This window comes from Coturnix japonica, chromosome 2 (genome assembly GCF_001577835.2).
Source record: "Coturnix japonica isolate 7356 chromosome 2, Coturnix japonica 2.1, whole genome shotgun sequence".
NCBI lineage: Eukaryota > Metazoa > Chordata > Aves > Galliformes > Phasianidae > Coturnix > Coturnix japonica.
In genome coordinates this window covers 102,580,279-102,606,007 of record NC_029517.1, presented here as the reverse complement: position 1 = coordinate 102,606,007, position 25,729 = coordinate 102,580,279, and the positions used below count along the sequence as shown (strand labels likewise).

The 25,729-nt window shown below is 35.5% G+C and overlaps 1 protein-coding gene across 1 annotated transcript in view; it reads left to right on the top strand.

The window, feature by feature from the left end:
- The window catches only part of ASPH (aspartate beta-hydroxylase), a 95,948-nt gene that overhangs the window by 4,728 nt on the left and 65,491 nt on the right, over positions 1-25,729 (top strand). The window contains 2 exon segments of the mRNA XM_015855666.2: positions 10,614-10,763; positions 13,182-13,250. Of these exon segments, the coding sequence (XP_015711152.2) occupies positions 10,614-10,763; positions 13,182-13,250 (219 nt within the window).

Here is a 25,729-nt window from a genome sequence, read left to right as displayed (position 1 = left end):
GCAGATAACTCATCCTGCCTTCTGAGATGCTGCTGTGTAATAAAAACATGATTAAAAGTTCTGCCACTTCAGATCTAGTGTAGGTGGAAATCTCAGACTTGCTTTGTGCTGTCTGATGTGTATTAGCTGTATGAAGTAAGTCACTGTGGGACAAAAGCTGCTGTTTGCTGTGCTCCAAATATGGAGGAGCTTAGTGCTCTACATCCATACAGATTCCTGTGTTTATATATATTTTCATAACATTTCCTTAAGAGTTTCATGGTATTAAGGTTGTGGGGTGACCTCATTGCAGCCTTTCAATACCTGAAGAGAACTTACTCCCAGGAGGGGAGTAAACTCTTTGAAAGGGCTGACAATAGCAGGACACGGGGAAATGGTTTTAAGTTAAAAGAGGGAAGATTTAGGTTGGATGTTAGGGGGAAGTACTTCACTAGGAGAGTGGTGAGGTCCTGGAACAGGCTGCCCAGGGAGGTTGTGGATGCCCCGTCCTTGGAGGTGTTCAAGACCAGGTTGGACGGGGCCCTGGGCAACCTGATGTAGTAAATGTGTATGTTTGGTGGCCCTGCCAGGCAGGGGGGTTGGAACTACGTGATCCTTGAGGTCCCTTCCAACCCGGGTCATTCTGTGATTCTGTGATCTGTGATGATAGGAGAGATGACTTATTTTAATAGTTTCTGGAGATGGAACTTCTTTAAAATGATGGGTGGAGAACTGAATAATCACTAACAGTATCAGAGTCATGAGAGGCTGAATTGTATTTTCTGTTTTCAGCAGACACTTTGAAAATGCACCTGCAAGTTTTCTGTCTGAGTAATGAGAGCTGGTAATGAGGCTGGACTGACAGTCCAGGGTGACATTGAATCTGCATTTTGAACTTCTCCAGGGGTGGAACATCCACAGCTTCTCTGGGCAATGCATTACAGTGTTTTACCACCCTCTGAGTAAATTCCCACTTAACATCTGACCTAAATCTTCCCTATTTCAGATGAAAGACCCTTGTACTATCACTGCATTTCTCTCTTGTTCTATCTCTATCAGAAAGTGTCAAAAGTTGGTCTCCCTCTTGTTTATCAGCTATCTTTAAATACTGGAATTTTGCAACCAGAGACTTTTCTTCTCCAAGCTGAACAAGCCCAGTTCCCTTCCCTCAGCCTGCCTTCATAGGAGAAGTTTTGCAGCCCTTTGATGATCTTTGTGGTCCTCCTCTAACAACATTCCAACAGCTCAACATCCCTCCTGTACTGGGGCCCCAGTCCTGGGCACAGTTTTCCACCTGCAGCCTCATGAGGGCAGAGTGGAGAGGGACAATTGCCTCCCTTGCCCTGCTGGCCACCCCTCATCTGATTATGCCCAAGGTTCTGCTGGCCATCTGGGCTGCTGGCTCATGTTCAGCTTTTTGTCCGTTGGGACCCCCACGCAAGTGCCGCTCTGCTGCACAGGAGGTTCGAATCCCGGGGGTTGAACTCGATGATCTCTAAGGTCCCTTCCAACCTGCACGAGACTGTGATACTGTGACCCCCATGTTCTTCTCAGCAGGGCTGCTCTCAATGAGTTCTCCCAGTCTGTTCTTATATCTATAGCTGGGATTGCCTCTACCCAAGTGCAGCACCTTGCGCTTGGACTTAAACATGGAACGTGGACAGTTTGACATGCTGGTTTGACATGCTGAAGTGACAGCTGGATAATTAAAGACTTATATAAAGAAAAGTTACCAGTAGTAAAAGGTGTGTGTGTTAAAATCATCTTCAATTATGAAGTGCATGAAGTGGTGAGACTTCAGTATTACTGTTTCTTGAAACTGAAAATGCTTTATGGATAACTTTTATAAAACAGCAGCAAAGAAACAACTGAACCATTCCTTTTCAGCTGGACCCGTTTCAAATCACTTTCATCACATGTAAAAAGTGTTCCTATGCTGATTCTTACATTGAATTCTTCATTTTAGAGAACATGTGCAGTGAACATCTGATTTACCCTGAGAGGTTCTTTCCTGCTGAAGATCACAAACTGGTAATTTGTGTGACAGCCTGCAGCAATACGTTTTTTTAACCGCATTCTACAGACGAGCTCTTTGCATGGAAAGTTTTTGAGATATGCTTTGAAGTGCAAATCGTAACTCATAACATTATATGTCTTTAAACAAACTGTAAATGAAGTATGCTGGTATTTATAAACTCAGTTTGAACAGATTGTAGTGCGTGTGGTTCAGCTTTGTTAGAACTTAATTGAAACAAGCTTTACTATCTCCTTCATATGTGATTGCACTGTTACTATGCATGTGCTTAACCAGTATAACAAATGCTACCAAATTGTTTGGAGACTTCATGTATAAAAACTTCAAGATCTAGAAGTTTTATAACTATTTAGTAGTGGTTTCCTAATTTTGTAACTTTAATTCCTGAGGTTCTGATTCATTTATAATAAGCAATTACTAAAATTTCTCACTTTATCTCTTTTTACAGTAACGTATGTTGGTTGTTTTGTTTTGTAAGGGGGGGCTTTTGTTTTTGTTTAAGGAAGTTCAGTTAATGGTTTGTAACAAATTCTTTCCATAAGTGAAGGAAACAGTTCTATCTTCTTAAACAAGGAAGTTTTGAAAATATCATTGCTACTGCAACTAATGTGTTTTAATAACATTGTTTTAAAACTTAGACACACACAAGACATAATGACTGGAGGTTTGAGACACCTACAAATTCTTTTGGACTGCATAGGAACTGCAGTTGCATTCCACCTCTATGAAGCTACACCTAATTAAATATATTTTGGATCAGACTTTAAACTTTGTTAATTTCAGATATTAAAAAGGATTTTAAAATGTGATTTTTGGTTTTTCCCTCTCCATGAACACAATGCATAGCAGACTGTAGCCTGGCAACTGGAGTTTTATTGGGCTATATTTAAAAACTCCTTCAAACTATGGAAAAAGTAATTGAGAGAAAGCTACATCATCTGGTTTATTTCCTTTGTGTCTTAACTGGGACTCATTGCTAAAACAAATTGATATGACCCACATTACAGAACAGGAAAATGGAACAAGGGAAAAAAAGAAACTAAAATTAATACCAGCATGCTGGATGCAAAGTTGAGAAGTTTCAACTTTATGTAATAGAAACTTTATGTAATGGAAGCCTTTTATAAAGGTCACCACCAGCAGAATTTGTATATTCTGGGCTTAAATACTTCTTGCGTTTCCTTCACATTACCTTTCCTGAACTCTGCTCTAAATACAACCAAATATGTGATTAACCTTATTATTATATAGGAATATTGGATACGTTGTACACTTGTAAATCATTGTTGCTTGTATTTGAGTGATTTAATTTAGCTGTCTCCAAATTTTCAATGGGAGAGAGACAATTGATGAAAATATTAAAAAACTTTAATTCTGCTTTTAATTGTACTGATGGTCTAATTTCTCCTCATCAGTGTTATAAATACAGCTCAGGTACGTTGGGCCTGTACTGAGATGCTACAGTTTCTTTTTAAGCTTGTAGTCTTTTTGTTTTAAATTTAAAAGTACATTAGGAGTTGGCTTAAAAGAGAGAGTAAAATTGATTTGAAAATGAAGGTTGAATCAAGTAAATTAAATGTTCTGAGCTCAGTTTTGGACGTATATTTTGTGTTTGTATTTGGGGTGTTTTTGAAAAATACTGTTCAGTGTATGAAGGTTTACTTTTCTATTCAAATATATGTAGATCAGGTAAATAATAAAATATTTTTGTTGCCTTTTATCAAAGATTTTTTTTTTCTCCTGATTTTCTGATTCTCTAATTCTGCTGACAATAACTTTGTGGGGAAAAGCTTTAAAAGCAATGCGATGTGATCTGAACTATTCAGTTAGTATGTGGTAGATGCATTAAATATTGCCTTAGACACATCCTTGTTAGTAGTCAGTATTCATTATGAAACCTGACCCAAGTTGTAAGCAGTGTCATTACTAGTGACTTAAGGAGGGAGGCAGGGATGCATGTCTGTGTGATCAATTTTAATAAACTATTCTAAAAGAGTCTTCTGAATGTTAGAGAGGAAAAACAAAAGAAAACATGGCCTAAAATTGTCTAGCTTTTGACATTGATCATCTTTCTAGAACTTCTAGAAAAGAACAGATTTGGCTTCAGGACTGAGCTCTTCACTCAGTATCTTCAGTTGAGTGTCTGGAAAACATGTGGTCCACTCTGAGTTCGATTTTTTGTAGTTGCTATTACAGTAAAAACAAATCACACCTACTGCTTATGCTTACCTGTGGTTTCCTTTCTTTTTTAACTTCTCTTATTGAATTCTTGTATATGCTACTCTGGATGCCCTGTCTTTCTCCAGCTGTGTCCATTTCTGCTCTTGTATAAGAAGTTGATACAGAGCATACAGATAACAAATGAATTTTCCAATGCTTTTGAATAGCAGTACCTTACTCATGTGAGAAGTAAAAGTGTAAACATTTAGAATCTCAAAAGATATCACATGTCATCTGATTCTGAGATTTGTTAGATTTTATGGTTTACCTACCTAACATTTCTTTTTCACATCGACTGAAGTTTTAGTTTTAACAATGCTGAATATATTGTCTCTCCTCATACCTAAATGGAATTTAAGTTTGCCGATGACACCAAGTTGTAGGGTACAGTCAACACACCAGAGGGATGGGATGCCATCCAGAGGGACCTAGGCAGGCTTGAGCAAAGGACCCAGATGAACCTCATGAAGTTCAGCAAATCAAAGTGTGAAGTACTCTTTACTTGTGAGGCCTTAGTATCTACAGGGGAGGTACAGGAAAGAAGGGGACAGACTCTTTAGCAGGTTCTGTGGTGACAGAACAAGGGGAAATGGCTTCAAGCTCAAAAAGGGTAAATTTAGGTTGAATAATAATAATAAGTCTTTTAGAGTGAAGGTGGTGAGGCACAGGCTGCTCAGAGATGTGGTTGATGTCCTGTCCCTGGAGACTTTCAAGGCAAGGCTGGATCAGGCCCTGGGCCAAGGTCCTATTTGTCTATTATATATCAATAGTTACAACCTTGGTATACAGGGTGAAGCCTGAAGACTGAAATAAATTTCAACCTCAGTAGAGTACTTGTTATGGTGCGAAGATTTGACAGAGTGTATTAGTTCAATATGTATGCTTATTGAATCTAGATTTTAAAGTATATACACACCCAAAATCATAGAGTCATAGAATGGTTTCGGTTGAAAGGGACCTTTAAGATCATGTAGTTCCAATTCCACTGCTATAGGTGGGGCTGCAAAATGTGCATTCATATGCATGTATTACAAACGTGTATAAATATATATGTTTATATTATGTGCTTGTGTGTATACATAAAAATAGCTGACCTATCTCACAGAAGTGAGATGACAAAGGTATTTTAATAAGATGATGAACAATAAGAATACAGAGAATGCTGTAAGCTTCTGTTTCATAGGTATTTTACTCAAATACTTGCTACAGACCACATTAAATATAGTAGCTGTGTGAAGTAATTAACTGCAGTTTTATTGCTGAAAATGGTTTGCAAGAATTCTTTTAGTTTAAGATGTTAATTGTATTTGAAAAGATGATTTGGCAAAATGTCTAGCAGTACTTGGCCGCTTTCCCCTGTACTCAGCACTCGTGAGGCTGCACCTTGAGTACTGTGTTCAGTTTTGGGTCTCTCACTACAAGAAAGACATTGAGGCCCTGGAACGTGCCCACAAAAGGGCAACAAAGCTGGTGAGGGGTCTGGAGCACAAGTCTTATGGGGAGCAGCTGAGGGAGCTGGGATTGTTTAGCCTGGAGAAGAGGAGGCTCAGAGGAGACCTCACTGCACTCTATGACTTCCTGAAGGGAGGTTTTGATGAGGAGGGGCTTGGCCTCTTCTCCCAGGCAACAGACAGGACCTGAGGAAATGGCTGCAAGTTGTACCAAAAGAGGTTTAGATTAGACATAAGGGAAAATGTTTTCTCTCAGAGTGGTCAGGCACTGGAATGGCTGCCCAGGGAGGTGGTGGAGTCGCCATCCCTGGCAGTGTTCAAGAGGTGTCTGGATGAGGAGCTACAAGATATGGTTTAGTGGTTTGCTGTAGCTACGGTAATGGGAGGACGGTTGGACTAGATGATCTTGTAGGCCCTTTCCAACCTTGTGATTCTGTGATTCCTTGAATCAGTTCTTCTAGTGTGTTTGCTTCGAATGGCACAATGTAAAGCTGTGGATACTTGGTTGAAGGTCAGTTTGTGTTTGCCTGCACTTTTGAAAAGTCTTAAACTCATTGGATTTCTGCATGTAGATCTTGGGTGTTACATTTGGGAATTAGTTACTGGATCATAAAAACCAAAAAACACGTATGATGGCTTTCCAAATACTTTGTACCTGTAATGCTTCACTTCTTTATTATTGTATTTTTAAAGAAGGGTGAAAGAGGAAAAATGCTAAATAGTAAAGCTTTAATCAGGACTGCTGCTGTCGGGACAGGAGTTGATTTCTCCCTTTTCCAGCAAAAGGGAGCTGCCTCTTGTTTGAGTGCGAAAAGGGCAGTGTGCTAAAACAGATATAAATTGTATTATTGTGTTGTTAGTTTATCTTCTTTTCTGGTCCTTGAGAAGAAGGCCAGCATGCTGATCCCTTGTGGTAGTTTTAAATTGAGAAAATAACGTGCATGTTTTCAGAATTTGAAGGAGGTGCGATATGAATTTTAGAAGAGGAAGGGGGAAGAAAGCAACATCAGCACCTCTGGTGCTTTCAATGAATGTGCAGTAGAAATTTTCTCTAGTATGTGGTGCATTATGCGGAAACAGGCTTTGCTTTGGCAAGATTGTCAGAGCCCCTTCATTCAGTCTGCTGGAAGCAAATAGCAAGTGTTCTGGAGGAACTGTTCTGATCTTAAAATTCCTTGTCAACAACATGCATAATCAATTCAAAGGGACTCCTAGACTCAGCGTTATGTTTTAGAAACTGGCTGTCTTTTTGACTGATAAGCCAACTGGAAAGAGTCAGCCTGCACAGGAGTTTGGGAAGCTTCTAGAGGAGTGACAGCGTGGAGAAAGATCCTTGGGTGAGAGCCAGTCTGACAAATGCAAGCAGGCAGGCTTTGTGTCGAGACTTGTGCTCCAGCTTATGCTGGTGGATGTAACGCCCTCAGAGTGCGGGCAGTGAGGCGCTGTGGATGGCAGCAGCGTGCAGCGCAGCGTGCTTGATTTCATTTGCTATGTGTGACGTTGAGAGATTAAGGGGAGGGGAATGGATCAGCTACTCAGGGTGCTCTGTTAAGAGGCGCAAGTGAATTTGATTGTCGTCAGAACAGGATTGCCATATGAGTTCTGAAAAGCATTTGGCTCGTGAAGATAACCGCTCTAAAAATAGATTTTTTTTGGAGGAGACTTTTCACTTTGGTCCAGTTTCGGGTTCCAGCTGAGCTAGCTTTACGAAACTCATCAGCTCCTGTTGCAAGACTACAGTAAGGATAAGTCGCTTCTTACTCTGCCTTCAGTGTTAACTTTTGGAGATAACAACACACTCACTTGGTGGGAATTGAACATCAGTGTTATGGCTGACGACACAGGTACAATCCTATCTGTTTTTGTGAGCAAACTGAAAATGCATGGTTGCAAATACTGACTCTGTAATCAGCAAAATAAACGGCTTACTGTGGCATGTTGGTACTTTCTAGTCGGTTTACTGCTAGTCTGCATTACTGACTGCCTCTGGTTTGGATTCATTGTTTTCTGAAGTAGACAATTCTAGTGGATTTATGGAGGTTCCTAATTGTAACTTCGTTTCTCTTTGAATAGAGCACACACCATTAACACAAGAGACATTATTCTGTGTGCAGATATCTCACTTGAAAGTTATTTTTGAAGTATGTAAAGTTGCTGAGCACCTTCAAAGCAAGCTGAAGTAAAAGGCAAATGGTTTTAATGTTTTTTGTTTGTTTTTTAACATTATCCAACCATGACTCTTAATTTGGATGAGCGATACACAGGACTTTTAAAAATTTGCCGCTGAGGCATACAGCACAATTTAAGACTTTATGATGTCTGCGTAAAGCCATCTGGTGGTGTAAGCAAAGGCTTGCCAGATATGGAAGGTGACCTACTTTGGCCATGGCTGGCAGCGGGCACAGAGAAGGGACTTGAATGTAGAATTAACTGTCTGGAATGTGCTCTAAGCTGGAGGCAGTCTTCTGTAATGGCTTGCAGTTTTTTTGTTCTGACTGTTTGTGTTCAGTTGTATGTTGAGAGCATGCATGAATTTTACGTTGCATGACTTCCTTAAATGTCAGAGCTACCTGATAAAGCTGCCGTGGTAGAATTCCCAGCAGGATTTTTCAAGGATTTTGGAAATATTGTGCACAGAAGGAGAGAAACCAGAGCAGAAACGTGTTTATTTTCACTGTTGTGAAAGATGTTTATATATAAAATATATCTGTTTTGGAGGAAATTTCATGAAACAACTCCTAGACTGAAAAAGAAAAGTTACCTTTTTATTATTGCTTTTTTATTTTTTCTTTTGTTTTCGTATTCTTCACTTAACTAAAGCCGGTTTCAAGAGGTAAATTAGTATGGGATACAGTATGATAATCTGTTTTGTTTTCCTCTCCTAGTACACGGTTTGCTTTAGAACAGAACAGTAACCTGGAGTAATTGAAAATGTTTTTAGCCTAAAGGTTCATTTTGAAAGGTTTTAAAGCACTTAAATACAGAAATAACCACATTCTGCAGTTACATAATCGATTTCGGAATATTACAATTTCCAGTTCAAGGGTGGCTTTAATAATTTTCATACCTATTTGATAACATTTCTGACTGAATTATCATGTACTCCTTCCCTCTGTGTTTCCAAGGTATCCATACATCTTCCATAAGGGAGATGCACATAGCTCATAAAATTGTGCCTATGTAATTGTGTACTGTGTATTGAGAAATGGAACGTGCCTGGTGTGAGGCTAAGTTGTCTGTTTCTAAATATGATTGATAGATTATACCAAGGAAACTGTGGGTAATGTAGAAAGTAAGCCAGATATCTAGTATTTGATTTTTATAATAACAGTAATAAATATATTCTTAAATTAAGCGCTGCATCAGTATAAGCTGAAGTGATCCAGTTGTTTTTTTATAGCTCTCACCCTGGTACATAACAGTATGAATATAATAAAGCTTGTTTATTGCAGCTATGAACCTGATGAAAAGCAGGCTCTGAAAATCCTTCTATATCATATCTATAGCTAGAATAAACCACCAGTCTTTCGTTACTCATCTCTAAAAAGCTACTCCTTTTTTATTCTAATGAGGAATCATGGTAATATTCAGGTGTTGGGGGGTATTTTGTATTTATCTGTATGTGGACTAGATCAAAATAGTTGCTTCTAGTTGTATTGTTGTAATTTGGGGAAGATTAGGAAGGGAAATACAGAGCTTTTTCTCACTTGAGTCACAGCTGTTATTTGTATGTCTTTTTTTAAGGGATATGTTTTTAAACAAAAGATAATTATTTAAATGACTTAAATGAAGTTTTAGTAAATTGAAAAAATAAAGAGAAATGGTGAACTTTGAGCTTTGGATTAATTGTGGTGCCAATTCTTGGCCTCTGTACGTGAAACTGGAATGATTGTTGTTAAAAAGAGTGGAGCATGAGCATTTTTATGTATGTTTACTTGAGGGCATTTGTTTGATCACCATCATTTGAAGAGTGAAAGAAATATTTTTAATGTGGTCTATTGGCAGTATTCTGGGAGATTTCATTGCTTTCTTTAAGGACTCCGTAAATGCCAGCTGCAGTCTGTTTGTAAGTAGGAGATGGATTGCTAGACAAGCCGGACTGAATATGGCTGGATGGGAAAAGGGCAGGGCTCGAAGGGAACAAAGAATGGCTGGTTGGCCTGAAACTGCAGCCAGTTTTGAATTGCCAGCTTTGCAGTAGTAAAGAACGCGAGATAGAGGAACAGACCTTGAGCTTTGGCGAAAAGCTGTAGACATCTTTTATGGGGGCACATTTATGACTTCTTTACCTAAAATGATCTGAAACTGGACCAAACAATTTATGTTTTACGTGAACCTCTGCACAGTTCTAAGAAGCAGAAGATGTTTTCAGTTAGTACAGAGCCTGAACTTGAAATTTTACATTTGATGAGGTTTAGATTTTTGCTTCTCTGTAGGCTATCTGAATTGCCATGTTGATTTCATAAGCTAACTTGTACTAACTAGCTTTGAATATGTTCGTTGCTCCAGAAGAATTGCTTTTCTGTTCCAGAAGAAATGCTTTTCTTCGTGTGTTTCTGCTGGTGGGATTGCCCTCTGGTGGCAGCATGAGAAGTACAGGCCCAAATGACAAACATCTCAAAAATGTTAAGCTCTGTGCAAGCATACCAAAGAAGAAAAAGGAGGGATTTCCAACTAAATTGTTGAAGCATATTTTGTGTGGTTGCTTTATTATCGGGTTTTTTTGGAGGGGGAAGGAGAAGGGATTGGTGTTTGGTTTGTTTGGCCTTTACCACACAGATAATCACAGGGATGTTCATTATAACTCATAGCAAAATGAAGCCTCCAAGTCAGAAGAAACCCACAAAATGTATAACTGTATGCTTAATTGTAATTTTTTAGCAGTTACACAAATCCATTTTTTTAATACGTGTGCCTTGTTTTAACAGAGAGTAAGCATGGAGGAAACAAGAATGGAAAGAAAGAAGGCCTGTCTGGAAGCTCGTTTTTCACCTGGTTTATGGTAATTGCTTTGCTGGGAGTTTGGACATCAGTAGCAGTGGTCTGGTTTGAACTTGTAGATTATGAAGAAGTCCTAGGTAAGAATTTTAAATTTTAATATAGTGTAATAAAACCCTTCTAATAATGACTGTGACTTGCTTTGTGATGGGTGCAATTTTACCTTTCAGAGAGGAAACCAAAATATTAAATGTCAGCGTAGGTGAAGCAGAGCAGTGCGCAGCTAGTTAGCTGAATTGACAATTGGAGTGCTTCAAAATGACCTACATAAAAATATGCAGTGTAGTTCAAAAAAGTAAATTTTAATGCTGAGCTCAATTCTGATGCTAAAATAAGGTTCTCATAAGACTGAAAAAGGCTGTTGAAATACTGCATGCATTTAAAAATTGAAGAAAACTCCCAGATTTGATCTTTATTTTCTTGTAATGTGTATACAGTAGTTCATTAGGAATTTCAGTTTAAGATTTGTTGTTTCAGTTTTCAGTTTTTCTCAGAAACTTAAAGAAGTGTTTGGTTGAAAGTTGGTGGCTAATCTTATTATTGATTCTTTGATGGACCATGCTAGTAGTAGTATCAGATCAAACAACTGTCATTTCACGAATGATCTTTTGAATGACCTCAGTTTCAAGCTTAACAATGTTGTTAATTGTGACTCAGTATGAAAACATTAAGACAGTATTTTTAATGTAATATCTAGGCATGGAAATTGGAAGGTTCAAATTTCAAAATGTATGTGTGTAGGTAGAATTATTCTTTCTGTTACAGGCTTCAATATGCAGTTTTACAACTGCTGATTTGGACAACTGTACAACTCTGCACATCATTTCTTAGATTTATGTATATTTTTTAACATAGACTTATTTAAATTAACGTTTCTGGTTTGAAACTTAAGCAGGCCTAGTGATGCAAATAATGGTTTCTGTATTTTTACCATGCATGCAGCCAAAGCAAAGGATTTCCGTTATAACTTGTCAGAGGTACTACAAGGTAGGATACTAGAGAAGTAAGGTTGTTTTACTGTTCCTTGGCTAGAGACTTTTATTTTTGTCTTTAACTTTTAATATGTTACTGTTCTTCTATAATGACATGAAACAGTCACCTCTCATCTTTCTCATTTCTCCTGATTTTGAATATTATATTATTCTTGTTTTTGGAAGATCATATTTATTCCACTAATCTATTGTTTTAACCAAAAATAAGTGAAGATCCATTCTAAGTGATAGATTCAGTGCTGTGATGATGGTCTTCTGTCTATTCTCGACCCAAAGCTGAACTTCCTTAAATTTTTCCGTGTCATATAGGAGAGATATATTTCATTCATTTTGCTAGCAATCAAGTTCTGCCTCCATTTAGAGAAGACAAAATTCGATAATTAACTGACAAACCACAAAGAGTTAGAGTCCTTCTGCAGCCAGTGTGCAGAGTTTCTTTCTGATTAAAAGTTTGGCTTGGATTTTGAAAATTAATTAGATAGATTAATTACTTACCTGATGATCTCAGGGCACTTCTAATCCTAAACACTGTAATTCTATACTAAAAACTGTTATTTTAAATAGAAACCAGATTCTCCTTTTGTTTATATTTCATGCTGGCAGAGTTGTTAACAAACTAAAAGGGATGTCTGATGTCACCTATAAAAGGATAGACAAAGTTTTGCTTATACTGAATGCTATATAGTTGTTCATAAAACTATGGATGTTTATTCCTTTGTCTAGGAAGTAGGTAGCACTGAAGATGAAATTACATATCCATGTTCTGAGAATTTAGAATGACCTACAATTTGAAAACAAACTGTGGTTATTGTATTATTTTTGTTTTAATATTTATTTTCCATCCTTAAACATGTTGAACATTTCTTGTGCAGTTTCATTTTATTCTGAACAAAACTTGTTGTGAGAAAGTGCTTCATCACCATATCCCATTCAATATTCCAACATCTAAATGGAGCTTACAGGAAAATTGAAGAGGCACATTTTACTGGGCAGTGTAGTGATGTGATAAGGAGTAATGACTTTAAACTAAGAGGGGAGATTTAGATTAGGTATAATGAAGAAATTCTTTACAGTGAGGTAGTGGTGCATTTGAACAGATGCCCAGAGAATCTGTGGATGCCCCATACCTTGACATGCTCAAGACCAGTTTGGATGGGGCTTTGGGCAGCGTGGATCTGTAGTGGTAGGTGGGGTAGGAACTGGATGACCTTTAAGGACTCCTTCAACCTAAGCCATTCTATAATATGTTTGTTTTAAATCTCTGAGCACTGAAGTTAATGTGTGCGGAAAAGAACTAATCCGTATTCAGTCTAAAGTATAGGAAATGAAGACAGGAACTTAAAATATTTGCAATATAAAATAAAAGGTGGTTAAAAAAGTAGCACTAAATAATCAGTATGGTAGCAGCCTAGCATTGTTAGTTAACCATCACACATAGAAAACACAGTGTTGGAAACAAGTTGCAGAATTCCTAATTCTGTCTTGTTCTTCTCTTCACATTTTTAGGCAAACTTGGAATATATGATGCTGATGGAGATGGAGATTTTGATGTGGAAGATGCTAAAGTATTGCTAGGCAAGTACAAAATTGGGAGGAAAAATCAACATAATTTATATGTAATATTCATGTTTTTTGTTTTTTCCTAACTGAATAATTTTAATTGATCTGTGTTCTTTTTTTTTTTCCTTATGCAAGTTGAAGGAGTGTTTATTCTCCTTATTTATCACTGTTAGTGTAAATCATTTACTTGTAGGACAGTTTCGAAGTTAAGTTGTCGATGCTGCTGTATTCACTGTTACAAGATCATTGTGTTTGTAAATAAACTAATAGTGGAGAAGGATTAAGATGCTTCAAGAGTTAGAACACTGTTCTTGTAAACATGATAAGCCAGGTCCCTTTTAAAATGAATGCTAACAAGCCTTTGTATGTGCCTGTGAGCACCTGTTTAGCTTATTTTTGTACTGTTTTACCACTGTTCTGAGTTTTCCAGGAGTTTGTTTTACTTTCGTTTTTGAAATCCTGCATGACTTGAATCACTAGTCTTAAGCACTGGTTTTAAGGAATGTGTCTTTCTGGTCACTGAGCATCTGAATAAGTTTCAACTGGCAGACATGCTTTGTGGTAGTGCCCTTTTACTTCTGTTTTCTACCATTAGCATCTTCACAATCAAGCATGGGATAAGTACTTCTTATATAACTGATTTTAGAAAGTTTGTTTTTCTTTAATTGGTTGCTTTCAAGTGTAGACCTATTCTGATCACAGAAACAAGTTAAAAGGAGAAAGCAAACCCTAGCACAGTTAATAATAGCTTGAGCATTAAGCAATCAGAAATGTCTCAAACTGGTCAAAGTTATCAGTGTATTAGGATGTTATGTCATACAGTTGGAAGTTCACACTCCATAATAACCAGTTTCTCATCAGTTTATTTTTCCTCATTTGTGTTTGGAGAAATAAGCAAGTCTTTCAGGGGCTGTATCTGTTTAATTCCATCACAGTTGAAGAACACTTGTGTAATAAAAATCACTGAACTTGTTTGCAGTGCTGTGAATGTGAGGGGTGTTCTGAATTGCTTCAGAGATACAAATTGACTATTAATTATAAGTAGTAGATAAATTAACATTTTGCATAATTTAATCCTAACCTTCATTATTTAAGGAAGGTGGATGTTAATTTCTTGTGTGTCATATTAGTTTTATTCAGCCTACCAGAACCGTGCTGCTGTTTTATTACATCTGTTTTATGCAACTTGATATAGCTGGGAATTCTGCCAGTACATGATAGTGCTTCTATTACAAGCTTACCTTATCATGTATTTAAACTTTATACTTAAAATGTGACACTAGAAGGTCACACAGATCAAAAACTGATTTTCATTATTTTTGAACTCTTGCTTAGAAGCAAGATTTCATCTCATTTAAGCTTGGGAGTGTTTTCAGAAGTACCAAGGAAACTGTAATTTCTAAATTTACTGAACATTAACATAAATATTTTTGTTTAGAATTTTATCATCTACAAGGAAAATATAACATTATTAGAAGTGCCCAGAAACTTATCATGCTTACTAGTATTTAAAAATGTACTAAAAATGAACAGCACCATTATTTGTGTAGAATACATTTGTTTTTTGTTGATACAAAATCTGAAAGACTAGATGCCCTCTTGAGGAATTTAGTCATCAGAGTTAGTAAAGAAGAACATATTCAGCTGCTTCTCTTTAACTTCTGTTTATCTTAGGGTAACTTTCTATGTAACGAATGCTCCTTTCTTTTATTTGTGAGGCTTTTGTTAATGTTACTATGTCTGAAGACTTGTGACTTTCTTGAATTTTCTTCTGTGTCAGGTTACCATAACAACTTCTCTGCTAAAATTGACTTAAACACAAAACAACAATCTCTTTTAAGTTAGGCGTTCTTATGCTTTTTTATTCTCTGTTCTTCAGCTATTACCAGACAACTGCGTATTAAGATCTTTGGCATCTGCAGCGGTTTAATATTGTCCATTTCCTTCAGTTTTCACTATAAATTTAAAGATTTTATTTGCACTTTGCGTTTCAAAGATTGGTTTAGTAGCTGAATACTTCATTTTCTGTAAGATTTGGGGAAATCTGAGTAGCAGCATTTATAATTTTATTTGTTGTAATAGGTTGGTTTTATGTTTTGTTTGTTTTCTTTAAATAAGAGGAGCTTTAATTATTAGGATCTATTTAAGGGATTTTTGCAATTTTGAAGACTGTATGTAGGAAGTGTACTCCTCCCTCCCCCAACCCACTCCAAAAGTAAGAGAGGAGGGGAAAAAAACCTAAAAAATCTAAAACCTCCCCAGCCAAACAAACTTAAATGTTTATTGAGTTAGTTTTGTTTTTGTTTTGTTTTGTTTTGTTTTAAACACCCAGAGCTGAAATGCCTATGATTTCCATATGACAAGGAGCCTACCTTGCAAGTTCATCTTAACTAGGAAAGACAAGACAGTATTTCAGTTTTCAGATAATCGGAGGAATGTTATACCTCTTTACTGACTTTAGTTCTGTGTACAGGAACAGTGGCTTTAGTAGTATTACAAGAAAAAATGCACATATAGGGATCACCAACACCTGTCTGAACCATCAGAGACAATTTTTATACCTCAGTTATTTTTAGTAAATAACAATCTCCTGAGAAATTCTGATCTGCATACAGTAGTTAGTACAATTTTTGAGTCATTCAGGAGGAAGTGATTTGTTGAATCCTAGCTTCTGCAGTTGAGCTTTTTTTCCCCCCTTATCTTACCTATGGTAGAATGAAGAATTTGCAAACAATCATCCGAAGATTGCATTTTGAGAACATCTGTGATGAGGTGGTGGGAGCTGAGATTGGTTTGTTGGTTTTGGGGTGTTTTTTTCAGGTATGGCTCACTTAATTTAGGATAATTTTCATGTCTATTTTTTCCATCTTGTTGAATCTTTAAACGTTAAAGACTGGCCTGTGCTCATTCTCTTAGAAGAGGTGTTTTCACAAGAAGAAAAGTGTATTCTCTTGATAAATAAAACAGTTGGATTAGCACTGTTGAATAGATGAACATTTTGACTTTCTAGATAATTTGCATTGCTTAGACTTTTCCCAGAGTAAAACAGTTGTTTCCTATATGTTACTGATTTAGCATCACACAGCTGCCTGTTGGGGCAGTTTATTTTTTGTCCCTAATTTCAGATAATTCTTACTGTGCTTGTGTATGAGTTTTAGTTTGAAAATCACTTATTCCCAAGTATGTGAATGGAAAACTTAGGCAAGCCTTAGCATATCTGCTAGAAGTTAGCTATCTTCATTGAAGACAAAATTAACTCAAATGTGATTTGTGGTGGTGATATCTCCTTGTTTGAATAGTTCAAAGAGAGGAAAAAGAAGAATATATGTACTAATATGTTCTTTTCCATAGCTCAGGATGAAGTATTTTTGTATACAGTGGCTTTTAAATCTAAAACAAAATCCTGGATAGATTTCGTAAAGAATTAGGAAGAAAGGATTTGGGCTTTGCTATTTTATGGTTGCTGGGGCAAGCATTTTTGTTTCTAATTAGTAAAATGTTTCCCAGTTGGTTGATCCCTTTTGTGTTCTGATCATTTCCAAAGAGAACTGCTGTAGTCTGTGTTACACTTCATAAAGGCCCTAGAGACTTCGTCTTGGGTTGGGACAACAATAGGAGCTTCTACATGGTTATCCACCTGTTTACAGAAAAAGCATCTAAAGCCTGTGATTTTTTAAAATTTTTTTAAACACCAGTTTTCAAGAGAATAAAGAGGTGTTTTATAGTTCTGTGTTTATAATTTTGATTTTATTGTTTGTTTGTTTTGTTTTTAATTTTGGTTTTTATTTTTAAAGTAAAATTTCATTCATTGCTATATAGATTTACTTTGGTAAATACCTTTTGTCTCCTTTTGTCCAAAGTTTGAAAGCAAATTAGGATGATGACTGTCTACCATACATAAAATTTTTAAGTTTATAAAATTTAATTTTTATAGAATTAAGCCATGGAAGAAGTTGGAGAGGGGTATTTGTAATACCTTGGTTGCTTCCTGGATTCAGTCTATCATTTTAAAACCTTTTGGGCTATCCAGTGAAAAATTAAAGAGAATGGCTGGTCACTCAAGTAAAGGTCTGGACACGCAGGTACAAGGATGTGGGGCGTCATGGAATTAGAAGTTTCCTCAGAATTATCATTGGTATTTTCTCTGTGTGCCGTAAGAAAAATATGTTGCAGCACTCTAAACAGCTCTGCCATAAGCTTCTCTACCTTGAATGTTTTGTTAACCTGCACTTAATATTGCTTTGTAGTTTGCATGTGCAAGGTGTTCACCTAATTTTTTTTGTCTCAACAATCTTAGTCCACTTTTCTGCTATTCTTTCCAATGCAAACAAAGGTTTAGAAGTGGAGAAAAACATTCCTTTCTCTCCTTCTTTAAAGCTTACTTATTACTGATGTTTATCATGGCTTGATCATTCTGTTGTGCTTTTTCCAGAATGGAAAAGTTGAAATATTACTGTTGTAAAATTATTATTATTATTTAATAAATAATAATTAACCTTGATTTAACCGTGACTTTGTAGTTGAAGTACTAATTAGATCAATTATCAAATGGCCTAAAATAGCAAGTCCTGGTGTCAAAGTTCAGAAGTGACAAGCTCTGTCTTTGCTGCTCTAGCCATCTGTGTGTCTCTTCTGCTGCTATCTTAAGCCAGCTTTAGACTTTCTATGCAGCAATTCATAAGGATTAAAAAAGAAAAGGAATATATATAATCAAATCTGTGTTCCGTTATATTGGATACATCTTTTTTTTTTAATATAGTCTCTGTATACCCTTCCATTTGGAGTTAATTCCTGAAGATCTAGTATCTGATGTTGAACAAATACCATAGAAAAAAATGATTGAGAAGCATTTTCCAAAACAAAACAAAACAAAAAGCAGCCAAACAAGAAAATCATAAAACCCCCAGCAATCAGTCTAAGTAAAATTAAAGTAATGCATGATAGAACAACCATTATGATTACAGTGTGGCTGTGACAAATTTTGTTTAAATACTCTTTCCTTTTAAACATTATTCTCAGCTGTCTGATAATGCAAAGCATTCAAATTTCAACATGATGGTTTAAAAAAAAGAACAGAAATTGCATGCAGGATTCATAAGCCTTACTGTTTAAAAACTTTCTAAAAGTAAATGCTACAGTAAGAAAACTGAATATAGATGGATTTGATTTTAGGATTAGAAAGAATCCAGATGAAAAAGCAAAGCTGCCTTCTGCTTTAAGGTTTTTGCATAGTATTGTGCATGTTTATTGTCCAAATTCTAGCCTATACTTTGAAAAACTGAACTTTCCTAACATCTTTCTATTTCCTAAATAGCTCTCCTGTCAAGACTGCAGTCTGTGACATGAGTTGTCTATCACAGATCCTCTGTTGACAGTTTCCTCTTTCCACCTAACTGCTGTCCTTTTTTTCTCTCTCTTTCCTCTATTCTTGTGTAGGCCTGACCAAAGATGGCAGTAATGAAAATATTGATTCCCTTGAGGAAGTCCTTAATATTTTAGCAGAGGAAAGCTCTGATTGGTTTTATGGCTTTCTCTCATTTCTCTATGATGTATTGACTCCTTTTGAAATACTAGAAGAAGAAGAAAGTGAAGCTGCAGATGATGTTGATGGTACGTCACAGAATGAAGGGGTTCAGGGAAAAAAGACTTGTGTTATTTTGGATTTACAGAACCAATGACTGAGAGACTAATTTGATTGGCTTTCAAAAATGTCCATGAAATCATCAGTCTTAATATGACAGGAATTTCAGGCATTGAGGGGAAACTCCCAAATGGACATTCTAATGATTGTACTAAAGTCAACCGTGCAATACAGTTATGATAGCTGAAAGCTTTTCAGTGACTTTTCCATTTTTGTGACAGGAAGATGAATAACACACAGCTGTGTAAATATGTAGAATAAAGCATCTGTCTGCAGTTGTGTAGTTGGTTTCTTTATGTGCTTCAATTTGTGCATTTTGTGCACAAAACCTACAAAACTAAATGTAATAACCTCTACTGTTAACGTTATAACATTTGTCTTTCTACAAAACATTAACTGGAGCATTTTGTAACTGCTTTAATTGTAAAGTATTCCAGCATGAATGCATTATGTAAATTCATATTTGTATGTTAATCCTTAACGTAGACATAACAATGATAATTCTCTTGTAAATTTGATTTTAATAAATAATTCATCTTATGATTCACTGACTGCTCAGCCAGACACTTTTTACCTGATCAAATAAAAGCACTTTGCTTAAAAGTGCTTGATAGCTTTACAGAGATTCAGTTCTTAGCGAACATCATTTTCAGACTGATATGTCATTTTATGGTCTGTTCCTCATATCTCTTTTCCAAGTAAGGTATCAGTCCTTATACCAACTTCCTCCTCCTTTTTGTGTTCTTTTTCTTCTTGCAAGGGCTGTTCTGAATTTAAGTAAATAATAAAATACAAAAAAATAAAAATAAAAAAAAATAAGGTAGACCTCTTGTGGAAGTGGGAAGCTGTGACTGTGTATTTCTTATGTAATACTGAATATATTAAAGGTTAGTTATAAATTAGAATGTAATGCCTTCTATTCCATGTTTAATTGAAGAGTGCTGTCGGCTGTCATAAAAATTACTGGTATATGAGGGGTAGTTTGTAAATGTATTCTGCAATCTGTATTAAATCCTAAAAGCTGGAACTGAGATGTAATTTTGAAACAGGAAGAGTGTAATTAATCAGATTATTGTTAATCTTTATTTATGAAGTTATTGTTCAGAGTGTTTTTTGTTACAATTACATTTGTATGTCTGCCATATAAAGTTTATGCTCTATTGATGCAAGCTGAAATTTCAACCTCTTTTTCAACCTCTTTTTCAATTAAATGAGTATTCATTTGCTTTGGCATTGCAATTTTAAAGCTATTTAATTTGCCTGTTTCAAGACGTTACCTTACCGTAAAACCATCCATCCAGAAGAAGGTTCTACTCAGTCTTCAAAAAGTAATAAGGGGTTAGAACTTGTTTGCTCTTACTCCTTTTGATGTAACAATTAAAAAATCATCAGTGGTGTGTGTTGATGTCAGAGCTTTCTTGAATTTCAAGGTAAATTGATTTTAATGAATTGCATAATTTGTTGTGATTGTAAGCAGGATCAGGACAGGTGGCAATAGTTTTGATGATTCTTCAATCATGTTTGAAATTAAGAAGAAAATGAAACCTAAACTTTTAGTTTCTTTGATAGTCATTTACACAAAACTCAGATGGTAAGTTAATTTTCCAACCAAAGTCCAAAAAAGTTCAAAGAACTTAAAATAATAATATTATTATAAGTACTTATAATAATAATATATTAAAATAATTTTAGAAAGCACAGCTGCTGCTTTTTCCTACAGTTTTGGGTTCTAGAACTCTTGTTACCAGATTTTAATCCTATTTTAGTGTTTTCAGTGACAAAAATGTACTGTGTAAATGAAAGGATTTTTCCAATTTTTGTTGCTAATGAAGAATGAAAAGTTGGTAATTTATATGAAACTGATAATGGTTTTAATTAGCCACTTTCTTTCAGGTCAATTACATTAAATTTCAAAGAACTACAGAAAGAAATGATTTTGTCTTAAGCTGTAATCTTCCAGTTTGGCCAGTGCTTTTAGAATTCTGTAGGATGATTTTGTGTTACCTTTTTCCTTGTGCCAGTAAACGTTTGTTGTAACTGCCAGTCCTCAGCAAAAGCTTACAAGGTTTGAACAAAATCCTCCGTTAACTTCAGTAGCATAAACTGTTTCTTGCCTTGATATTAATAGAAAGAAATTGTAAGGGGAAAAAAAGACACCTTAATACGTGTATATCTTAGAAGCTGTATAGCTGAGAACATGTGGAAAGTTTGAACCCTGGATTTCTGTGACCACCTTCAACAGTATTTAGCTGGAAAGGAAGAGAGGATATTTTACATGCTGGAGGAAAAACATAATGCTCATAGTATAGAAAATCATGTAGAAATTAATAAATGGGAAACCGTTGGCATACCTTTGGAATAATTAGAATAATTCTTACAACAACTTTTGTCTCCGCTATTTTGGTGGGTTTTTTTGCCCCCAAATATGAGCTTTTTGAGTGCTTTTCAGTCTGCTGTTTGAAGGTCAGTGAATGAAGGTTACTACCTGTAGCTTTTATTGCATATTAATCTTGCAATACAAGGTGGGTCTTTGGTGACTGGCCTTAAAAGAAATTAACTTTTTATGAAAGTTTTTCATATGATTCTCAGTTGAACTGAGCAGTAGAAGAATGCAATGAAATGTTAATAGGATTTTCACGTCAGTTAATGATTAGATGGGTAAAGAAACCACCTGTATTATAAATATGATTTGATAGGCATTTGAGAGCTGCCTGAGGTGGTTATAGAGTCTGTTTCTATGGAGGTATTCAAGACCTGTATGGATGCCCACCTGTGTACATACCTATTGTAGGGTACCTGCTTTTGCCAGGGGCTGGACTTGATGATCTCCCGTGATTCTGTGATTTGAAAGCTGTTGTGTTCAGCTGTTATGGACAGATGCACACTATTTTCCTGATTAAATTGCCATCAGATAAGCAATTACCGTGATGATGGAACAGCAGAATGAAATTCATTAAATGCACTATTTCACGTGGTCAGATGGAATGGCTTCTTTCAGATGAACCTAATCAATATAAAAGGCTTGTTGATTTCCTGTAAGAGATGAGAAACCAACAAGTTATGTCTGTGACTTCAGAAAATAAACTGCTTTGTGCCCTCTGTTTGTGATTTGGATTTTACTTCTAAGATCAGGTAGTTAAATAGGTAGAAGGTGGCATGCTCTTGGGAAGGTTACAGGCTTTGGGATGTCTGGCAATGTGCATGCAGATAATGAGTAGAAGGAATTCATTTTAAGGGTAGGTATATGATAGCCTTCTTTCAGCTATTTTGTTGGGCAGAAGGCCTTATATATCCAAATCAGTATATGCTAAATAATAATTATTATATGTAGGTACATATTCAAATGATGACAGTTGGGGGGGAGGGAGGGGAAAGAGGTAGATGTCAGTTTTTGCCTTATAGGTTTATATTTATTCTTTCAGTTCATGATTTTAATATTTTTGGATAATTTTCTGTATGGTGAGGTAAGCTTTTTGTATAAATTCAAAAAGCTAGCTAGAGGAGTAGCATTTTTATTTTTATTACTTTTCTTTTTCGTTTTTTGTAATGTTCTTAGATTAGACGGGCCCGTGGGTGTAATGGGAAGAGTTAGAATGCAAGTCTTAATAATGCTTGAGCTTGACTCTTTCCACTTTGCTACCCAGGCTTTGTAGAAATGGCAGGTGGGTAGCAAGTTCCTATTTGACATCTACTTAGTGCTAAGTATGACCATGAACTTTGTGATGAATGTGACATAACAATTTCTTTTTAAAATACTATTGAATAATCTACATTTAATCAATTTATAATGCATGTTAGTATAGGTTAAAAGGTGTTTGTTTTTTTTTCAGTTACTTATTGTTCTGAAATTAATTTATAGGAATTTCTCTGTTAAGGTTTTTTTGCATAAAAAATTATCTTAACATTTTCACCATCACTAAATGGCTAACAGAAAAATTGTATATGCAGGAAGATGCCCTCATATGGAATTTGTTCATGATGAGAAGAAAGTTTTGTCTTTCTTCCTTAACATGATTTTGTTTCATATTTGTAATACCTTTAATATATTAAGATTGAAGCAATGAGTTAAATGAAGATATAAATTATCTATAATAATGAGCTATTTACAATTAACCACATTGGCAAGATTACTTAAGTAAAACATACCTTTAGAAGATATGTCTTAGAAGGTAATGGAAACCCTTTCAAATATGCAATTTCTTCATTCCTTTATATGTATTTAGAAACATCTTCATTTTATGTTGTCAACATGGGATGTTTATAATGTAGGATTCATTGGAAAACAAAAGGAATTTGAAAACTAGCTCGTGAAGATACTTGAAATGCATTTTTAGAATAAAGATCTGTTACTTCAGTTATGTGATTAGTAAAATTCTGCATATTGTCTTGTATACCTGTAAGAGCCATCATCTTTGCTGGTGATTTTACTTAGGTGCCAGGTTTTATCACGTGCTCGCTGAAACAGCTCTCTGTCTGGGAAAAGTGAAGTATTGCGATGCATTTCTTGCTTCAGCTGGTTTGTTTTCCAGTGCGGTAGTAACTGTGAGTGTGTGTGTCTGTGTATGGTCATCCAGTTAGAGTGGAACTGAATATGCAGCATGATTTCTGCCCTGTGATTTTTGTATAATATTAAGATTTCGAACAGTATTGTTATACATAATCTTTCTGTAAGTGGGTCTATTCATATTATGTTAAAATAGGTTATTTACATCATTATTTCAGGCATTGATAATTTGCTGAGTCTTAACGCTATTCATTCTGTTCAAAGCAGATTTATAGGAATTAAAGCTTGTTTGAATATTTAACAAGTAAGATACTAATGAACAAGGTGTTTTGTGATCTGCTTTTCAAGGTAGCATGTATATTTCCATTTAAAGATCTTTTCAAATGTCTTATATAATATTTTTTAGTGTGCAAGTCTTTGCAAGATTTTCCATTTTTTCCCTGTGATAACATGCTTGTAAGAATGTTATCTCAATATCTAGGATCACTTCATTATGCTGTGTACACAGATGAGAGGTTGTTAGATTTAAATACTGGTTTTTGCAGTTTACGTATTAACTAATGCTGTAGTGTAACATAGTCAGAGTCTATTCTTCTTTCTCTATGAGGAAGTTGTTTTGGTGTTGCTGAACATCTTCCTTACAGTTCAGAATTAATAAGATTTGAATATCAGACATGAGTCAGAACACTGTACTTCAGCAATGATGGCAATCCCTGAACTCAGCAAGACCTTCATATCTCAAGTTGAATTTGCAAGGAAACTAATTAGAGTATTTTGTTTGTCTAGCTCAATTTAAAAGAATTTGGGCGTAGTGTAAGTGCTCAGTGCTTTGAAAACATGTAGGGGAAATTAGGTGTGACTTCCTTGTCTGTATAGTGTTTTCCTTGTTTGCTTTTAAGACTAAATGTTGAGTTATGTTGATGTAGTCCTGGCAATTATGAATTGTTGCTTAGGAACCTGAGGTAAATATTCAGATGTTCCGTCTAGGCCCCTTATGTGAATGAGAAGCCTAATGCTGAGACATTTCTTCACTTGTTTAACAGATCAATGCATTATTTTTAAGTATATTTACATTTCACTAAACTTCAGTTGTTGTTTGACTAGTAGGTCACATGATTTTTGTTGTTAAAATAATTGTGTTTATGGGATTTAAATCACAATACAGAAGCATGATAATCCAGATCTTTTTGTGACACTGTAAAGAAACCAAAGCTACCTGTGTTTTATATTTTGGAGAGGTTTTTGCCCGATTTATGTGTGCTTTTTACCAAGTTTCACAAGATGCTGAATGATCTGAATTTCTGTTAGTATTTTGGGGAAGGAGAGCAGTCAGCATCTTGTATTTGACTTGGACAGAGCATTAATTTTTTAATAAGTCCTAAGTTTTAAATGATCTTAAGTAAAGTAGCAAGTAGTTTGACTGAACTGAGATGGCAGCTGTTTTTTGGAATATGAGCAATGCATCGCTGTATTACAAAATACATATTTTGCCAATGCTCATATTTCCATTGGATTTATTGGCACCCAGACATCTAGAAGAACAGCTCAAGTAGCGTGCACCTGCTGATGTCGTACTTTGCTTCAGTTAATTAGCCTTCTATCTCAGCACTTATTTTGTTCTTGCTACAGAAAATGCTTTAGTCTTATTGAGCTAATGCTTGGTATTTCTCTGTAGCATTACAGTCTGCTGCATAAAGGTAATGTTTTACATGGCAGATTCAACGTTTGTTGAATATCACAGATATGTTCATAACTCATTTCCATTTTACAATAAATCAGGTGAGGAACCAGGAGGGGTAGCCAAGAAAAAAGCTAAAGTGAAAGGTATTTTAAACATTTTTGTGTGTGGAAATTTGTGCAGATGATGTCTGAAATGCATGCATGTTGCAAACACAGATTGCAGGTTATAATACTTACTAATATTAGCTGTGTTGATTAAGTGTTTTCTAATGGAGCAGCAAACTAGTATACCCCCCATTTTGCCACCTATTGTCACTTAATGGCAATGTGAGTGCTTTTCTAACTAGACATTTGTTTTCCTTTGTTTAAAATATATATATATATATATATATAAACAGCAGTTTTGTTTTTTGGATGTAAAGTTTATGTTAAGTTTGTATTCTACATATTCTTTAATAAAATTCTGATATGTATGCAGGTTTAGTCAGTGTCAGGTCTTCGTTATTTTTCATGAGTTTGTGGTACTATTACTTTATTGTAGTTGGGCTTGATTTCTTTTAAAATATGGAGTTAATCATAATATAATTATTTCATCTCTTTTTTATGGGAGGAGAATTTAAAATTCATTCACTTTTCCTTAGATTTGCAGGATCAGTAACAGTGATGACC